Raw genomic sequence first — 18576 nt, 5'->3', positions numbered from 1 at the left:
ATTACATAATTTAAAACTTTTTAATTTTACATAGATTTAGAGTTGTTTGATGCGTAAAAATAGACGATTAAGATTAACAATAATAATAAAAAAAATTCACTAAAAAGAATTCGGAGTTAATCTTAATCGTTTTTTTTCAGTCATCTAAATGTACTGGATCTTTGTAAAACTAATATTTTTTACATTATATAAGTGGATTCTAATTATATATGTGTGTGTACGTACGTATGTATGTATGAACGAAGAATCACTTATATTAGTGTAAGATTATATTAGTTTTAAATGATGCGACTTGATAACACAGGTTGAGGGATCTATTTAAAAGTTTTAAAACTTTTAGAGACTTAAATTAAAATTTTAATTTTTTTTAAAATCGTTTCATTTATTTTTTTTTTTAAATTGGATTTAAAAAATTCAAAATTTATTTAAAAAATATTCAAAAAAATTAATACATGATAAGAGTTTTTATAATTTCTGAAGAGATCAAATTAAAATTTTTAAAAACTTGACGTTTCTGATCTATCTAAATAGAACATGAGATACGATAATCGTGTTATAAATATAAAAAATCAAATATTTTATTAAAATCTTTATTTTTTTATGAATTATCTTAAAAAATTAAATTTAACATATATCATGTGTCGCATATCACTAGGGCTGTAAATGAGACGAGACAGATCGCGAGCTACTCGAGATCGACTCGATCAAGGCTCGATAAATACTCGGATCGAATGGACTCGACTCGAGTTCGACAAGAGTTCTTAACGAGCCGAATTGAGCTACTTGATATTCGACTCGAAAAGCTCGTGAGGAGCTCGAAAAATATAATATATTAAGATTTTATTTTTTAAAAAATAAAATCTTAATAAGGCCAACCCTTTATGTATTGATTTTTTTAAAATACAGTAAAATTTTCATGTATTTAAGGTTCATATTCGAGTTTGAGTTTGAGACTTCAATCGAGTTAAGTTTAAGAATTTTTTTTTCTTCATTTCGAGCCTTTTCGAGCTGCTCACGATCTTCAGTTCAGGATTTCGAGTTCGAGTTGAGCTTGAAAAAATTTAAGTTCACGAGTTTTCGAGTCGAGCCGAGCTCCATTTCAAAGTTTTCGAGTCGAGTCGACCTCAACAATACTCAAACTCGAATCGGCTCGTTTAGACCCCTACCTATCACATTACTAAAGTATCACATTGATTTGTTAGTAAATATATAAAATTGAACTGTTATTATAATGATAACAATTAAACATTAAGTGGATATCTTATATTCAAATAGAGTTATATTAAGTTCATATTCGAATTAATCAGATACAATTAACGGATTTAGTTAATGGTCGAAACTATAGAAGGGGTGGGAGGGTCTGTATCTCTCTCGACTTTTTTGTCTAATGACTGTTTCGGTCCCTGTAAATTTAAAAATTATGTAAATTGAACCTTGTTGAAGTTGAAAAGAAAGAGGAGAGAGGAGAGGGGGGAGATGTGAGCATTGAATGGGGGAGAAAGGTTAGGTATAGAGAAGAGAAGACAAGTGAATAAGACACAGAGGACAAAAGGGAGGGTTGGTGGGGGAATTTAAGCAGCGGAGGAAATGTCATAAAAAATTCACAAAAAGGAAAGCATTTAAGACTCACTTGCGTTTCCCATCTCTAAGCCCAAAGCAATATTTTCATTCATTGATATTGGAAAAAAAAAACTGCCTTTGCATTGCATGCATGGTAATCATTACGTACCTTTGCAATGATGGCTTCTCCATTCAATGCTTTGCCCACTCACTCTTTATTATTAGGGTCAAGTACACAAATCGTCCCTCCCCTTTTTAAGTTTTTCGATTATTAAAAGTTATTAAATAACCATCCGATTATTAAAAGTTATAAAATGGTCACCTGACTATTCATATGTTCTAAATTCATCATTTTTTGTTAAAAAAATTGACGGTGGACATTGACTTGTTCATCAAGATATGATGAAATCTGACCCAGAACCGTATGAGTTGTATAGTTGTTTGAGATTCTAATATCAAATTTTATCATATCACAGTCTGTAGGTTATGTCCAACTCAGACTACCATCAATTTTTTAACGGAAAAAGATGAGCTTGGGACATATTAATAGTCAAAAGATTCAACAAAGCAACACATCATAATCAATGGACCATTTTATAATTTTTAAAAGCTAGATGACTCAACAAAATAACACCCCTATTAATGTACTTTACCCTTATTATTAACCCCTTCTCTCTCTCTCCATGTTTCAAACTATTGCTTTCTGCTTAGCATAGAATTTCATTTCTTTTGGTCACTTGTTTAGTTAGTGAACCATCCATCTATAATTGACCAAAATCATGTGTCAACCTACCAAATAAAAACCTAATTAAAATATTGTAACATAAACAATACATCTCATTCACTATATATATATAATCATTCAACGTATAAATCAAATAAAATATAAATTAAAATAATTATAGACACGGTTCATCCGCGACGAAATTTAAACTATAATAAATTTAAACAAAATTTACACATAATATGCTTGTGATAGAACTTCAACCTAAATTCTTATGATCCCATAAAATATGGGATTAGGTGAATGTTTTGATGATGAAAGAATGGGTTTATAAGACCATTCTTGTTATGATTAACAAAGGATGATTGGCCCTAACTTAAGAGTTGTGTAACATTAGGCCCAATGACTCCAATAGTTAGTTGGCATGGCCCATTTGTCCAACTTGAAACAAATGAGTTCGGGCCCACTTAAACTCGATTTAGTCCCCGGTTTATAAATTTGAAAGGATTACAAATAGCACTAACCGAGCGATTTTAATAACTAAAGAGATGATTATTGTCCGTAGAGATATAGGATTGAAACATGTCCGTTACGGATGTTTAAACGTTCATTGTCACGTTATTTAACTACTACAATCGTAAATCATAATTGAATGTGGTGACACTATGTCACATGATATAACGTTGCTCTTCGCTAAAATAATTAGCCGTTAAGAGTGTGTAAAAAGAAGGTACATCCTCACAATGGTCATTAATATAATTTTTAAGCAAAATTATCCGTTAGATCGCCATCCTTATATCTTTAACTCTTCAGTTCACTGAGAAAATTCAATCCGACCCATATCTCAAATCTCTGCAAATTCATCGAAATTTCATCGAATCTCAGCTTCTTTCTGCAAATCCATCGAAATTCCATCAATGGGCATGCACTTAAACACTATCCCTCAATCCACAATCACCCAATCCCACTACCACACCCACAATATCTTCCTCTTCTGCAACTGCATCCTCCTCGGCTCCGCCTCCAGCTGCATCTTCCTCACGCTTTCCCTCCGTCTCTTCCCATCCATCGCCGGCCTATTTTGATCCTCCTCCACGTGTGACCATCGCCGGCGCCGTCTCCGGCTGCGTTGCGGCTTCTTTAGGCACCAACAGATGATACGTGGCTCACCTGGTGGCCACGGTGTTGACAGCCATATTCCAGGGCTCGGTCTCGGTGTTGATATTGACGAGGACGGGTGAGTTCTTGGGTATTTGAAGTCTTACGTTAGGGAAGAAGATGGTGCGGTGATATTGAAGCTGGCCGGCGGGCTTTGTGCGGTGATGTTTTGCCTTGAGTGGGTGGTGATGACACTTGCTTTCTTCTTGAAAAATTATGCTTATGTGGAAGGTGATGAGAATGGGAATTGTAATTGTAAAGTGCAACGTGTTTAAGAGGATTTGAAGGATTGGCCATGGCCTTTCCAAGTTTAAATTTTTTATGATTCTTTGTATATGTATGTATCTATATAGCTATATATATATAGATATGGATTGGGATTTGGCTATGCAGCTTAATTTTGTGTTTTTGGTTCATTTATTATTTGATCGATTCATTTTGAGATGCTAATGGTATTTTGATTTAGTTTTGTGTATTGACAAAATTGAGAGCAAGTCAGGTATTTTATAGACGAAGAGGAACACATCCAATCAGTAATTAAAGGGAGAATCATCATTGAACAATACAATGGTGACAACGGACGTATAAATTTTAACCTGGATCACTTAATGAATGAAAGGATGAAAGACTTTTAAGATAGTTTAAATACAACTTTCGTGGGCAGTTTTGTTGTATGGTAATCTAATATAAGGTTAAAAAAAGGCGTAACCGTAAATATTAACATTTTTTTTATATTTCCGGTAGAACGCTACCTAAAATGTTAATTTCATTACCTAATATGTTAATCTTTTAAGAAAAAGCTTCTTGACCTAAAATGTTAATTTCGTTACCTAAAATGTTACTTTCTCCGTAACATTTCTGGTTGCAACCGGAAACGTTAAAAAGATTAACATTTTAGTTAGCGCTCCACCGGAAATGTTAAAACAAAATTAACATTTCCGGTTACGCATTTTCTTAGCCTTATATTATACTGTCTTTCCTTAAATATTCCGTTTTGTACATGTACTCATCGAATGATTGAGATTAAAATTTAACCAACTTGCTCTAAGTTGAAAGATATATTTCAAGGGTCTACTCTCTAGAATGTGATCGTGGTTAGTGGGAGCAGTTGGGTTTGGAGAAGGATGCTGAAGTTGAGATCAACTGTGTTATCCTTGAATCTCTTTGATTCTAGTCCGACAGTTGCGGAGGTTTGAGAAGATGTGAGGCATAAGAAGAATAAGGTTGACTGACATAGCTTGGGGTGGCATAGATTCCATATTCCTAGGCATTCGGTCATTTCTTGGATGGCCATTTTAAATAGGCTTCCAAGGGATTGATTGATCTCGTTTGCATTGATTGTGGGTGCTGATTATGTTCTTTGTGGGAGTGGTTTGGAGTCAAGGGACCATATCTTCTTTGGCTGTCCTTTCTCAAAAGCAATGTGGACTAAGGTGCTGCGAATTTGTCATTTGCATAGAGTGGTGAGAAATCAAAATTGGGAACTCAGGTGGGCTATTGTACGTCTAAAGGGTAAGACTTTGCTTACGATCGTTATGGAAATTACATGGAACTCTTTTATCTATTATGTGTGAAGGGGGAGAAATCTCCGCATTTTTCAACATACTTGTGTATAGGTTGATGATATTGTTCGATATATTAAGAAGGCAGTTAGGTGTAAATTGATAGGGATGCCCATAGATAAAGAGAAGCCTATTAACGGGTTTCTTTACAATGAGCTAAATCTAGTACAGGGGATAGGACTTAGCAACAAAATCGAGAAAATTAAAAAATCGACACGAACCGAATAAAATGATTCTGTTCGGTTCGGGTTTACCTTTAAACGGTTCGGTTTCGGGTTGATTTAATTAATCAATTCTATTGATTCAGTTTGGTTCGAGTTTTCCATATGGAACACACTTCTTCCATATTGAACCGAATAGACTTTTTTAAAAAAAAAAATTATAATTTCAAGTGAATTTTTCATTGAAAAACCGACGAACCGAACCGAACCCAAAAAATCGATTTCACATAATTCAATTTTTTAACCATTCGGTTTCGGTTTAAATTTTAAAAAACCGTTTATTTCGGTTCAGTTAAATTTTTAGTAAAAAACCAAACCAAATACACCCCTAACTAGTTGTAAAGGGTTGGTTATTTGTAGTTTGATATGTTTCCAGAATGAATAAAGCACATATATCCAAAAAGGAAGTTATATATTTAAACCCTAATAAAAATTACAGGGGAGAGAAAATCATTGAACGTGTAAACGGATGCACTTAAATATCCTACTAAAAACCATCCTAGACAGCATGTCCGAGCATATAAGCAAAAAAAGAATTGATCTTAACAAGTAGAGGATATCTCATGTTCATTTCAGCACGTTATTGAAAACACAACAGAATGTGTTAGAAACTCATGTAAGACGTAATTAAAACGAGCATCGGAAAATAAACGAAGAAAACTCCACTCGATTTATGCCGTTCGACACCACCGGCAACCGATCTACAAGCATTAATGGAAACATCTGACCAAACTATACAGACAACAATACAAGCACGTAATAAATTTAGTGCCCCGTGCAATTAAAAAGGTTACAACAACAAATTATTGGTGATGGTCACAGCTCAGCCTATCGTCGCATTTTCATTGCAGTCCGCTTGAAATCCTTGATTCGCTTATGACCCTAGAAAATAACACATGAATACATCGGAAAGACTCCAATGGAAGTAAGTCGAAGGGTTTTCGGACCTACACGTACGACTATATACAATTTACATATCGTAAACATACCCCTTCTCTCGATATCAGTTTCTCAGGTGCTGTATCACAGAAAATTTGATTTAAGAGATGGAAAGAGAAGTGGAAAAACCTTTCTTTTGTTCGCCCTTTGGCAATCCTTCTAAAGCCCTATGCCATGGAACCATACATCAAGAGCAAAGCCGGCTCCGATCCGGCATAGCCAATGAAATTTATCGATGCTGCTGGCACATTAAGCAAATGGTGGCTGACTTGACGTTTGCGAAGGTGCAATATTCGCAGGACCAATGGCCAGAGTCGTCAATATTTCTGCTGGAACAGCTGGGTCTAGAGGTTGAACCTTTGCCCTTCCCACTTCTTCCTCTGCTGCTACCACCTCCCATTCCTTTCGAGCTGCCCATCCTGCTGCAGGCTCCACGGGAGTCCACATCTGATAGACCATTTTCTAGAGCTCGAACTAAATTCTCGAAGTAATTCCGTGTCACACTGTCATCACGAAGTTTTATAACTAATTAATTTAGACAAAAGAAGGGCTGCCAACTCTCTAACAACATGAGATTTTTCCACACATGCAAAGCTTTTGAACAGATTTTTTTCAATAATGATAAGATCACCAAATTCTACTTCATCATGAATTTCAAAAGGAATCTACGTGGTGAATATATTTTAAGCAAAAACTTACCTCGTTAACCCAGCAAGTTTTGTCCGAAACTCATTAAAATCTTTTGACGGCCCCTCTGCATTGAGGTAAACCTGCAGCTCCTTCTCTGCACATTGATGAAGTCGTTCTAACCCAGACTCGGCCTCACCTGAAAGACAATAGACAGCATGAGTAGTGCAAACTAGTCATGTTAAGGGCACAAGGGGCAGTTTGGGTGCTATAACTTATATATTGCCCGAGGCGAAAATGCTAAAAAAAATACTTATGTGAAGAAAGGTATATGTGATTTTTTTTTTTGTGATGTGGTCCGATTTATCTTATACAACATATGCAATTTTTTTTCATTTTTGTCGCCTATATGATTGATTTCCTTGTGGTTTTATGTCTATTGTTGATTCATTAATATTGAAAAGTGGAGACTTGGATGTTATCCCATTTCTCACTAGTAATGGTACCACTAATGAAAAAAAAAAGAACAATAAAAGATAATTTCAATTAGGTGGTCTTTTTGCAACACCATACAAAAAAGTGAGCCTTCTCATGCGCCTGATCATAAATGCGAAGGTGAACTCCTTAACAAAACTGGCACAAACTGCAAACCAGACAAGCATATATAGCTATAGCTCATAGACGGAGAGCATTACCTTGCAAGTATTCAAAGAACTGTCGTTTAGCATGTTCATGTTCTGGTAAATAATATCCATAGGCATATGTCCATTTGAGAACTCTCCTACATTCTACTATCTGGACAATTAAAGTAGCAGTGATGAGCTAAAGTAACATTTAGCTAGTGAGCCAGGCGAATTTCTGGAAATTACCTGTAGCCATGCCTCAGTGATGAACTTTAGCTGCGACTCAGGTTGGCACTGTATGTCACTCAGCTTCTCAAGCTGCCATAAACTCAAAATTATCAGGCACACTTCAATGTTTTTGTTAGTCTTCAAAAACTATCTTCATGACATCCATGATATACGGTAGTAAAATAATCGTCTTGACCAGCAACACTAATAGTTGGTCAAAAATTATACAAATTTTGGCTTACATGCACAGATTGCATTTGCTGTAGATCTGCTAGTGCCTTTTGCCTAGACTGCATCAAGTAAAGAAAAGTTTTAGAAGTAGCAACCAGTGTTTTATCACTTAAGTATATTGTGTATATTCATCCAGAAAGTGTTCCCAGAAAATAAACTTAAGCAATCAAAAGAAAGAAGTCTAACGTATTACATGCATTCAAGCTTATATACATGGTTGTTCGTGCAAAGAGCTAATTAATCAGGTAACCAGCAAACATTAAAAATTAAATGTAGTAGACTACAACTTCAAAAATAATATAGAAAACTAAACAAAAATTCCTGCATGTGCAAAATGATGCACGTGCTCTCTCAAGCCTTTTGCTTGAGCTGATCTGTAAAAGCACTAAAAAATATGCAACATGATTATCAAAAGGTCATACATAACTGAGAGAACAATCACTTTCAAGCTAATTGTAAGATTTTCTTCAACCTATCATGTTTTATCGTTTTAATAACTGTTCCTATCTTAAATCCTTCTAAATAGAACTTCTTCAATTCCATAACCACAAAACCACTAACATTTCTCCGCATTTGCTCATTCAATTTTTACCAATATGCATTTCTCCGCACTTGCTCATTCTATTTTTACCAATATGCCTCTCAACACAAAGCACCCTCCCTGGGCAAAAAAGTTCAACTGAGACCTAGTACATCCTACAGGGCTTTTAGAATAGTATAACCAAAAATAAAACAGGTAAAGTACAATTTCAGTGCGGTTTTAGAATGTAATATATATACCTAGCATCTGAACAACTGATACTAGCCAAGCAAACCTGGAAACTTTGGCCATGTATCTGACAAATTTATACCAGGCCAGCTTAACTAATAGTATTGATAATAGAATTCAAGTAATTTCTACATATCTAACCCATCTTAAAATTTATATGGAAAGCATATAAAATAATCTTTGGTTCAGCTCTCTGGACAATTTTTCACCTCAGCCCTTTTAAAGCTCCAAAGGGCAATCAGGTTCATCATAGTCCACTGTGCCAAATGGAACTTTTGAATGCACGTTCAAGAAAACTAGGCTTAAAAATGGAAATGTGCAGAATGTAAATATTCTCCGAACTATGCCAATCACGGAACTTTCCAAATAAATCATCAACCAATAATGGTGATCAAGTCAGGATAGTCTTTCACATGGGTTTTAAGTGGAAAAACATTAATGAAAGGGGGAGACAATGTTTAATTCATAATAGGATTTAATAACAATAACAATGACAAGCATCATCTCATTTTCACTATAAATCTCACAAGTAATACATACCGATTGGTTTGTTGCCCATCGTTCGTAATAATGAGTATATCTCTCCAGAGAATTTTTAGCCATCTCTCTTCGTTTCTCAGCCTCATCATACTGTAAATAAATACTGTGGATCAGAAACTGAAGGTGGGCAGTTAAATAATGATGCAAAATGACTAATGACAAGCCCCGGAAAATGCTGAATGCCAGTGCAAAGAACAAGTCCCATACCACACCATCTTGCTTTGCTGTCTCATAACGGTTGCATGCATAAAACCCACCAGTTCTCTCACCATGATCTGACCATGCACCAAGGCAAAGCCTACATATATCTATGGTCAATAGAAAGAGGAGAAACAACACACTACACATACAGAAAGAGAAAGGATCATTTTTTATACAAAATCTTAGGTCCAGCCTTCATTTAGGAAAAGTACTCTCTCTTGTTCAGTAGACAATAAAGCTAAACATACAATAAGAAAAAATACACACAAATAGGACTATTACTTATTTTGTTTTTCAATAAAAAAATAAAATAAACCCAAATAAAATTTCGATGTCAGAGTTTCATCAAAATACAAGCAAAGCATATCTAAAGCAGATTAACAGCTCACCAGCAAAATTCAAATTTACAAGGTGGTGTGCATGTAATATGCATACACCCCTGGTTCTTCTCAATTGGACGCTTGCATTTTGGACAAGGCTTGGAATTAGCCAATATCCTGAAGATTAAGACAGTCACAATGATTGAGAAACTGACCATTATGACAATATAGCATGGAATGATATAATATTGGCAGAAGGAGAAAAAGAAAATGGAACTTCGTTTAAAATATATATTTATATATATATAAAAGATTCAGATGCATTCACTTTGTTCACTTCGAATTTCAACATATTCAGAAGAAAGTCAAATGATGCATAATTTAAGAATATAAAATTGTCATTGGTGCAGATGTACAAGGGAATTCTTATTTAACTACATGTAGTAGCAAAAAAGAGTTAAAAGCAAAGAGTATAAATGAGAACCTGTACCATCATTACCATTTCCACGGCCCCCTAATGTATCATCTGACACCACCCCACCCCATAACCCCATCCAACCCTGCCCCAAAAATCCCTTTCACTATTTCTAAGGTTCAGACTTCAGAATTATGATTAAGGACTGAATCTAGACAAGCTTTCTCCAGAAAAAAGTGATATTCAGATAACAAAGCACTCTACGCACATACTGATTACTTTTAGTAAGGGAAAGCAAGCAAATTTCTTCTTTTAGGTGTGCAAATACCAACACAAATTTAAGAACCTCACATTTTGGAAAGAATTAAACAACCTCGTGTATCAGAACAAATCTAGTTACTATTTCCTACCAATTCATATTTTCAGACTCTGCACTATTTTTCAGTATCCACTTGCCTACAGTGCCACAATCAACAGGACGGTGAGCTTCCTCAGCACACTGCAAGGTCAAATCCACATCATGGGTCAAAATTCATGTTAGCAATTTTAAAAGTGAAATAGAGTCAAGCAGAACTTCTTACACATGAAACATTAAAGTTACTATAACCAGAAAGGATGTGAAGAAATCTTACATTCCAACAAAAGGTATATGAGCAGCGACAAGTAACATCATAACTTCCACTGCCCAAAATAAATTCCACAGCATAGTCACAACCTGGTGCAGGACACCATTTGGTCTACAAAAATAACGCATAAAAATGTATAAAAATGGTTTACAACACCAAAGAGGAGAAAATTGAATAATTAAAAGTTATACATCTATTTCTTTTAGTGATTACGGTACTGAATACACACAACACAGCAATTAAAAAATAAAAGAAAAAAGGTCTACAAAATGAAATATAAAAAAATATAGAAAATGGGTTTACATAAAATTTATATATTTTTTAAAATTCAAATGTATATATCAAACTTCAAAAATCATTGAGGAAAATTGAAAAATTTTAAATCCTACAAGCCAGAATACGCACATTTTTGGGATAAAATAAACCATAGCACATGTATGATATGAAAGTGGTTAATGTCTTTTTAAGCAAAACTGTTAAAGAGCAGAACAAATTTCAAACCATTCCAATTAAATACTAACCATAAAACATAATCCATACAACTTCTTTACCCATGCAGTGGCTCCCCCATCAACCCAAAATAAATATATTGCAAAACTGTAAAAGAATGTAATGTATAAAACCTTTTTGCAAATTTAACAAGTGAAGCAAAAATAAATGAAAACATTAAATGTTACTAACATACAATTGACCAATTAATCAAGCTATCTTACGTATTAATACCTTCCTATTGTATTCAACATAAGATCTAATGAAATAACGGAAGTACTTCTCTCTGTCTTCTTCAGAAGCCAATGCACTAATCATATCTTGACCAACAGCAGCAGCACAGGATGGATCAGGACAATGCAACATCAAACATCCAGGACCATCATTGATGGCTGTGCTAATATAACCTAAGCAAGAAAACAAGAGTGTATAAGAAAATTTCACAAGAAAATAAAAAAAGGTTGGTAAACACACACCTTCAAATAGTTTTGCATATAAACTCAGACAGAAAAATCAATGAGATGAAGGTCAGTTCGATAGAAAGGTTAACAAAGTACAGCTATAATGGTTAATATACAGTCAGGCCAGCTACTGAGCTTAACAATACATACAGCTAAAGTACAATGTTGATAATAATGTACAAAAAAAAAATTACATGTAAAAGGGCACTATTAAGCTGATTAATAGTTTCAAAATATGGACTATTCATCATAATCAGGATAAATAGTAAAAATATAGAATTATTCACACATCATTTAGCACTTTACCCCTTCAAAGCAAGCTGAGCATGTGCAGCCATTGCTTAGACCAAAAAAGATTTCCAAAATCTGATCTATAACTTCTTAAGAGAACATAAAAACTAAAAACCAAAAAAACATAAAGCATGGCTGGATCAAAAAAGACCTGCCCAGCAAGATTTACAGAAAGGATGACCACAAGCAGCAGTGTGAAGCCTATCATAAGGATAGTTCTCAAAACATATCCCACAAATCATCTGCCAAAAAAGAAATATGAAGAAAAATAAAAGCTATAAGCTGTCAAAGAGCACAGAGCAAAGGAGCATAGGAAATCCTAGCTAAAAATAAAAAATGCGAAAACTCTAGGTTGAGTGTTCCACAACTCACTTCTCTACCATCAGGAAATGGAACTACAGGCTTCTCCAATAAGCCAACAGACCTGCGAACCTTTTCCTCATCTGCAAACCATTCATCGTGTACTTTACTGACACTCCTGTAAGTCCAAAATGAACATAAATCATTTACAACATTCAAACCGCACAAATTTATCATTGCCAAGAGATTACAAAATAGACCCTCATTGATCAAAACAGAGAAAGGCTAATTTCACTCTATATTTACAGAGATGCAGTTAAAGTCCGTTAAAAATAATTTTGTAAATAAGTAAAAACCTCTGCGAAATTTGGAAAAGGAACAGAAGTAAAGATATTTCAAATAACATAAATTAAATCAATCGAGATCACTCACCAACTATAGTACCGTAGAAGGATGCTTGCTTCAACCTTTGAGATGGAGAGCACAGTAGATATCCTCATGATATCATCTTCTTGATGCTGGCGAATATCTACTTCACTCAGAATGGTATAATTTTGCTAAGACAAAAAAGACATCAATTTAGGATAAACTACTTGGGAAAAACAAAATAATTAACAGAAGGGCTCAAAAACCACAAACTTTTATGTACACAAGGTTGAGAAAAGATATAAGCTTGGGGGGGGGGTAATAGCAATAGCTGAATGCATGCTGTGCAAGTGAAAAGCATAAATTATCACATTTGTAAGACCAATTATAAGACTGACAAAGAGAGCTTGTTTCAATTTTAAACGTTAGATAGAGCTGTAAGTTTACTATGCAGCATTAGAAAAAGGTAGGTTTTTCTAACATTCACTATGGACTGTTCAGTAATCTTTGTGTTGTACATAATCTAATAGTTCATATTAAGTAAAAGCTTCGACTGCAGAAACAAAGAATAGGTAAATTCCTTTCACAGGTGAGGTCTCCTTTCTATTTATTAGGGTCCAATGATACCAGTTGCATTAAACCAAATCTACCAATGCACCAATGAAAATACAAAACCTTTGTGTATATTGTCAAAAATTTGAAAAACAAGGCAAAACCAAAATCAATCTTGATAGCCTAAGCTTTTCAAGCAATACCTCATCAAAATATACTACAATTTGTCTAACATATACAATCTATGTCAACCCTATTCTTGTAGTTAAGGGTAATTAACAAAAATCATACACCCCAAAAAATTGATTCAAATTACTTCAGAGTAATTACACACTAGAGTTGGCCTTTGTTAAGAAAAGAGTGGACAGTTAACTAGTTTCTTGTTAAGGTTAATAAATGACATAATTGGCAATTTATGTAAACGGAAAAATAAGTTACTAGTTTCTAGTTAAGGTTGATAAATGACATAATTGGCAATTTATGAAAACGGAAAAATAAGTAACTATTTTTAGAAATAAGGCTTTTTTAAAAAATATATATAGAAAGTTGAAACATATAATTATCCTTTTCTCTCTTTCAAATTTTATGATCTTATCGGTTCTTATGTATTTTCACATTCACCATTTGAGCTGGTCACTTAGCTCGTCCTAGTTCATACCAAACTAAATAGTACAGATTCAACAAACAACTTAACCAAAAGCAAACCAAATCATCAAATGACAACAAATACACTAATTAACACTAGCAAAAGCAAGGTAGCAAGAGCTTTAAAATTCCAAAAAGCAAAATGAAAAATCAGTGAAAATAAAGCAAACATCGAACAGAAAAATAAATACTTGGTGTCGGTGATAGACGAGATAATCGGAATCATCAGAATCGTTGTCTATGAACTCGTAATCGGCAACATCGTCATCGGAATCATCATAAGCACCGATGGGTCCAGCATCGTCGTCGTCGCCACCACTGTAGAAATCGTCTTCTTCGCCCGATTCGTTGTTGGCGTCGTGCATATAGAAGTCCTCCTCCGATTCCATTTTCCCTGCTGTTTTTCCTTTCTTTCTTTCTTTTTAATTGTTAATATATTAATAGGAATTATGGAATCAACAATTAAATTGAAGATTGAAAAATCTGAGAGAAAGCAAACCCTAGAAGAGAGTAATGATCGGACGGTGAGAAATCTATGGAAATAACAGAGATTGAAAATGAAGATGATTGCGGCGGGTGAAGAAAACAAGAGATATAGCTGACATAAAGTCCACCACTAATAATGAGTGAATGGTTAATTCAGTTCGAACTTGAGGGAGGAGAGGAGAAAAAGAAATGAAAAGTGTAGTAAATTATTAAGCTATTTGCAGATATTTTATGAATAAGGTTGATGATTTTTATTCAAATATTTGAATTTATTATATGTTTTACTTTTAGATTTAAAAAATTATTTATACTTACTAAATGCTATTTGGATTAATTAATTAAGATCTATGTTGAAAATTTTTAATGCAATTATGAAGCAATCAATTTTATTTAAAGAATATCTAAAATTATAATGAATGTTTATCCTCGAAAATGTAAATTAGACGTATAACTAAGATATTTTTATAAGAGTTCATGTAAGAAAACTAGAAAAATTATATAAAGAATAAAAATTCATCTAAAATATTTCGAACAAAAGATAGATATGAACATCAGTATAGGTTGATTCAAGTAATAAGTAGTTTGATATCGTTTAAACATGTTTCGAGTCTGATGTATTGTGTATACAAAAAATACTCATCATCATAGCTAATGATAAAAAAACATATCAAAAAGACAAATGAAAACATACTATAAAAACAAAGGAAAACGTGTTATAAACGCCAAATGTTACTGGTCATCTTCTCAAAGACATTAGATACTTCGATCGACTTCCTCTTACACTATTTATTTAATTATACTTGGTAAAATTATTTTTTCTCTAGATTTATGAGTATTTTTAGCATTTTTTTTAAATATATTTAATTGTATATTTTACTAACGTTGATATTATGGAGTTGCCTTAAACAAATTCCATCTTACACATGGTACTTTGGGCCAATTTGGCCCATTTCGACACCCGAGTAAATTATTTAGCCCATTAGGACAAGTCAAAATTTATTTTGAGATCTATGGTCTTTTCTACAATAGAACTCGTCCAAATTTTGACTTGCCCTAATGGGCTAAATAAAAACTTATATGCCCTAATGGGCCAATTTTGCCGGTATTTTGAGTGCAAAGGCCCTTTGAATTAAGGGCTTAAATGAACGGCATAGGAAGATGGGTCCGCTATTATAAGAAAGCCTTCTAAAGGAAGAAGCGGATGGGATGATTCGGATTTTAAAGCAAATTAAAGCATTCATCACCTTCCCAAATTAAAGCATCCATTACAGACAACCAGTTTCCGAACGCCTCATGAAGTTCATTTTTAGTTGTTTTATTACTTAAGACACCATGACTTTACAATCTCTTGAGACTTTTCTTTCTAGCATCCATTTTCTTCTTGTCTGCAAGAACTTTCGGCAAACCTTCCTTCTTAGGTGCGGCACCTGATATTCCTACAATGCCGGTTCCACCAACCCCGGTTTCACTTGCAGGAGCAGTAGACTGTTGATGCTGGTGGTCCGGGTTGCTGCCTCCTTTTGTCGATGCGGTTGATGGAGCGAGCGGGGTTGGCAATGATAACCCGGCACCGCTTGCTGCATTCTTCTGCTCAACATTCAGAACTGAGGTGTTACGCTGCTCCACATTCAGTGCTGTAGTTGACTCGCTAATAGCTCCTGATTTGAACTTGGGTTTCGGCTTCGCATGGATTCCAGTATAAAGCCTGTGTTAAGGACAGAAGATTGTGAGAACTGCATGCCGATTAAATTCCTTAAAGAGTGTATCACTAATACTATAATATCATGTAAGGCGTAATAGAATACAAGAATTGAAAGCTTGATCGATCGTTTGTAGAAGTCAAATAACAAAAGTAATAATTTTGTAAATAAGTTTATTCCCTTCCAGCTAAAGGTTCTATATTTCCGCATCGCAAAATATTGAAGACCTAATGAAGGGTCTAAATGGGTTAGGCAAGCCTCACCTGGCATGTCGGGCATACTCATCATAATTTTCAAGCAGCATCTTGCCAGCCTGTTCATTTAGAGCTGATTCTGGAAATGGTTCAATCAATAAACACCTAACTACCTGCAGTGGCATTAAGCAGTGCCGAGGAAGATAAAAAACATGAAGCTAAAGATCTAAAGCTGGATTAACGAAAGAAATTTGCAGTCCCTGGGCAGTTCTGATCAAACAAAATGATAAAAAAAAACAGATACAGAATGAAGTCCGGGTCCAGTGGAACTTACAATGAGCACATGTCGTAATCCAAGACTTGGGTTCCAATCCTTTTTTAGTGTGTTTACGCAAATTTCACCATTGGTTGCGATATTAGGATGGAAAATCTTCGTCAGGAAGTAGCCTGCAGTACCAAAGGACTTCAGAATATTCACTATTGCACAAAATAGAACATTTTTCAACATATATTTGCACCACAAACAGAATCATATTTCAGAAGCCTAATATGACCAAGGTTTTATTTACCACAATACTCTGTTAAACATACCTTTTGGAGGAGAATGAGGGAAGTCGTGAGACAGTAATAACTTCATACGGAAAACACCATTTTCATACGGAGTCCCAGCTGCAAAGCCAAAAAATACTCAATAACGAAAAAGAAACAAGCAGCGGCAAAGGAAGTAAAATTGCCTGGACAGAACTACATGCCTGGCCCTTCAATGTCAGCATAAATGATCGAAAAGTCATCATCATTTACACTAACTTTAATGCCTTCCGGAGGCGATTCATCAAGACTCTTCAATTCCTTTGCCAGTTGCTTTATAACGTTTGGTGGAAGATTTTCATTAGTCGCCTAAAAAACACAATCAAACAATATAATCATTCCTAAACGATAAAATAATGATTTCAAAATACAAGTTAATGGAAATACCATACCGTATATAAGTGTGGGTGTGTGGGAATATATATTAATCCGAATCTATGCCTAAGTCTTTCTTAGCTAACTAGGACAAAGAATAACATGCAACTAACAATTGAACAAATAATTGGTGCTATGCAAATGGCAGAAACTTACCATGCTAAGGGAAGAACAAGATGCTAGAAGAAAAGGCTCAGAAAGTTGGTAAGACTCGTCACAAAAGCTCAACAACTTTTGTACTTACTTACAGTGAGAAAGGTGAGAATTCTGCAATTACAAAACAAGCCATAAAAATAGGTCAGAAGACGAACAGAGTTCATATTTTACACTCCAAATGAAACAAAAACAAATGGAATTCCATTTTCATTTGCAATCAAGCAGGCACAACTAGCATCAAATGATTTTCAAAAGCTTAAATATGCAGCACAAAATAGTCAGAGCAAAGATAATATCATTCGCAAATTACATTTAAACTACCAACTGCTTATGCATTCTCTTTCTGGAAAATAAAGTTTTTCAGCTTTCAATTGAGTCTAACTTAGCATCGGGGTTTGTACTTTGTGTATCGTTGAAAAAGAATAGCAAATGAACAAACTGTTTGAAGCATGCAGTGGCTCATGCATTATATTCCTATAATCAGCATCTCAAAAACTATTAACATACAATCAAAACCCCAAAAAGGGTTTTCAATCCAACAAATGAATCTCCAGAAAACAAACCTAAATGAAGCACCAAGTCCAAGTCTAACACGTTTCACAGCAACTCAGTGCGTATTAGAAAACGAGAAAAAGGAAAAACCCATAAAACAGATCAACAAAGAAAAGAATCTGTAACATACCCATTTCACCACGAAAGCATAATCATCGAAAGAGAGAAAGAATCGACCATTCTAATTTTCCTTTTTTTACCCAACAGAATCATTAAATTAAACCCCAAAAAATAAAAAATAAAACCCCCAAAAAATAGATAAAGAAACCGAGATCGAACAAGATTGAAGAAATTTGAGCAAGGTTACCTTAGGGCTTTACGCACAAAAGCCTGAGGAAGGCGAACTCTCTCTCTCTCCTCTTTTTCTTTCGCCTTGGGTATGAAATGGAATGATTGATTGGTTGATTTTGAGGAGAGCTGTTTATTTATTTTTATTTTAAATTTAATATATTGTATTTATTTATTCGAAAAATGAAGTGGCACAGCCTCAATAGTACCGACCGTCAATCAATGCCTGTTGTCCCCAAGTAGGGTCCACTTTCTAATTTTATATTATTTTTTCAAAAATAGTCCTTGAAATTGACACAAATTAATTATTAAGTATATTTTTTATCGGCATGAGAACGGATTAAAAAGGATTTTTTTATAATTTTTGGATAATTACGAGAAATAATAAT

General features: G+C 34.3%; 2 protein-coding genes and 1 pseudogene across 2 annotated transcripts; 1 reads left to right on the top strand and 2 right to left on the bottom strand.

Annotated features, from left to right (window-relative positions):
* Nucleotides 1-3128: 3128 nt before the first annotated feature.
* LOC120202922 lies at nucleotides 3129-3792 on the top strand (annotated as a pseudogene).
* Nucleotides 3793-5893: 2101 nt separating this feature from the next.
* On the bottom strand, nucleotides 5894-14330 carry LOC120202918 (probable E3 ubiquitin-protein ligase ARI8). The gene is made up of 15 exons (XM_039203269.1): nucleotides 14040-14330; nucleotides 12718-12842; nucleotides 12358-12463; nucleotides 12137-12227; nucleotides 11468-11640; nucleotides 10751-10855; nucleotides 10529-10617; nucleotides 9773-9880; nucleotides 9390-9480; nucleotides 9183-9272; nucleotides 7885-7932; nucleotides 7661-7732; nucleotides 7487-7586; nucleotides 6864-6990; nucleotides 5894-6667 (listed from the first exon to the last, which is right to left on the bottom strand). Exons 1-15 carry the CDS (start codon nucleotides 14235-14237, stop codon nucleotides 6394-6396), a joined length of 1797 nt encoding a protein of 598 aa, XP_039059200.1. The 5' UTR covers nucleotides 14238-14330; the 3' UTR covers nucleotides 5894-6393.
* Nucleotides 14331-15606: 1276 nt separating this feature from the next.
* LOC120202920 (ubiquitin-conjugating enzyme E2 22-like) lies at nucleotides 15607-18328 on the bottom strand. Its single transcript, XM_039203272.1, has 7 exons — nucleotides 18207-18328; nucleotides 17348-17458; nucleotides 16981-17125; nucleotides 16820-16897; nucleotides 16563-16675; nucleotides 16298-16401; nucleotides 15607-16039 (listed from the first exon to the last, which is right to left on the bottom strand). The coding sequence occupies exons 2-7, from the start codon at nucleotides 17348-17350 to the stop codon at nucleotides 15673-15675; spliced, it is 810 nt and encodes a 269-aa protein (XP_039059203.1). The 5' UTR covers nucleotides 17351-17458; nucleotides 18207-18328; the 3' UTR covers nucleotides 15607-15672.
* Between the last annotated feature and the right edge of the window lie 248 nt (nucleotides 18329-18576).

The sequence above is a fragment of the Hibiscus syriacus genome, unplaced genomic scaffold (assembly GCF_006381635.1).
Source record: "Hibiscus syriacus cultivar Baekdansim isolate YM2019G1 unplaced genomic scaffold, ASM638163v2 tig00009009_pilon, whole genome shotgun sequence".
Lineage (NCBI taxonomy): Eukaryota > Viridiplantae > Streptophyta > Magnoliopsida > Malvales > Malvaceae > Hibiscus > Hibiscus syriacus.
Note: the sequence above shows the minus strand (reverse complement) of the source record. Positions and strands in the feature narration are given on the sequence as shown.

Coding starts and splice junctions, on each gene's coding strand:
- LOC120202918 (XM_039203269.1), bottom strand. CDS start 14,237: ATGGAATCGGAGGAGGACTTCTATATGCACGACGCCAACAACGAATCG. Junction 9,881..10,528: donor GAGTCTGAAAATATGAATTG/GTAGGAAATAGT, acceptor CTTAATCTTCAG/GATATTGGCTAATTCCAAGC. Junction 9,273..9,389: donor CAGCAAAGCAAGATGGTGTG/GTATGGGACTTG, acceptor ATTTATTTACAG/TATGATGAGGCTGAGAAACG.
- LOC120202920 (XM_039203272.1), bottom strand. Junction 16,676..16,819: donor CCCTCATTCTCCTCCAAAAG/GTATGTTTAACA, acceptor TTGGTACTGCAG/GCTACTTCCTGACGAAGATT. Junction 16,040..16,297: donor GAGTATGCCCGACATGCCAG/GTGAGGCTTGCC, acceptor TCCTTAACACAG/GCTTTATACTGGAATCCATG.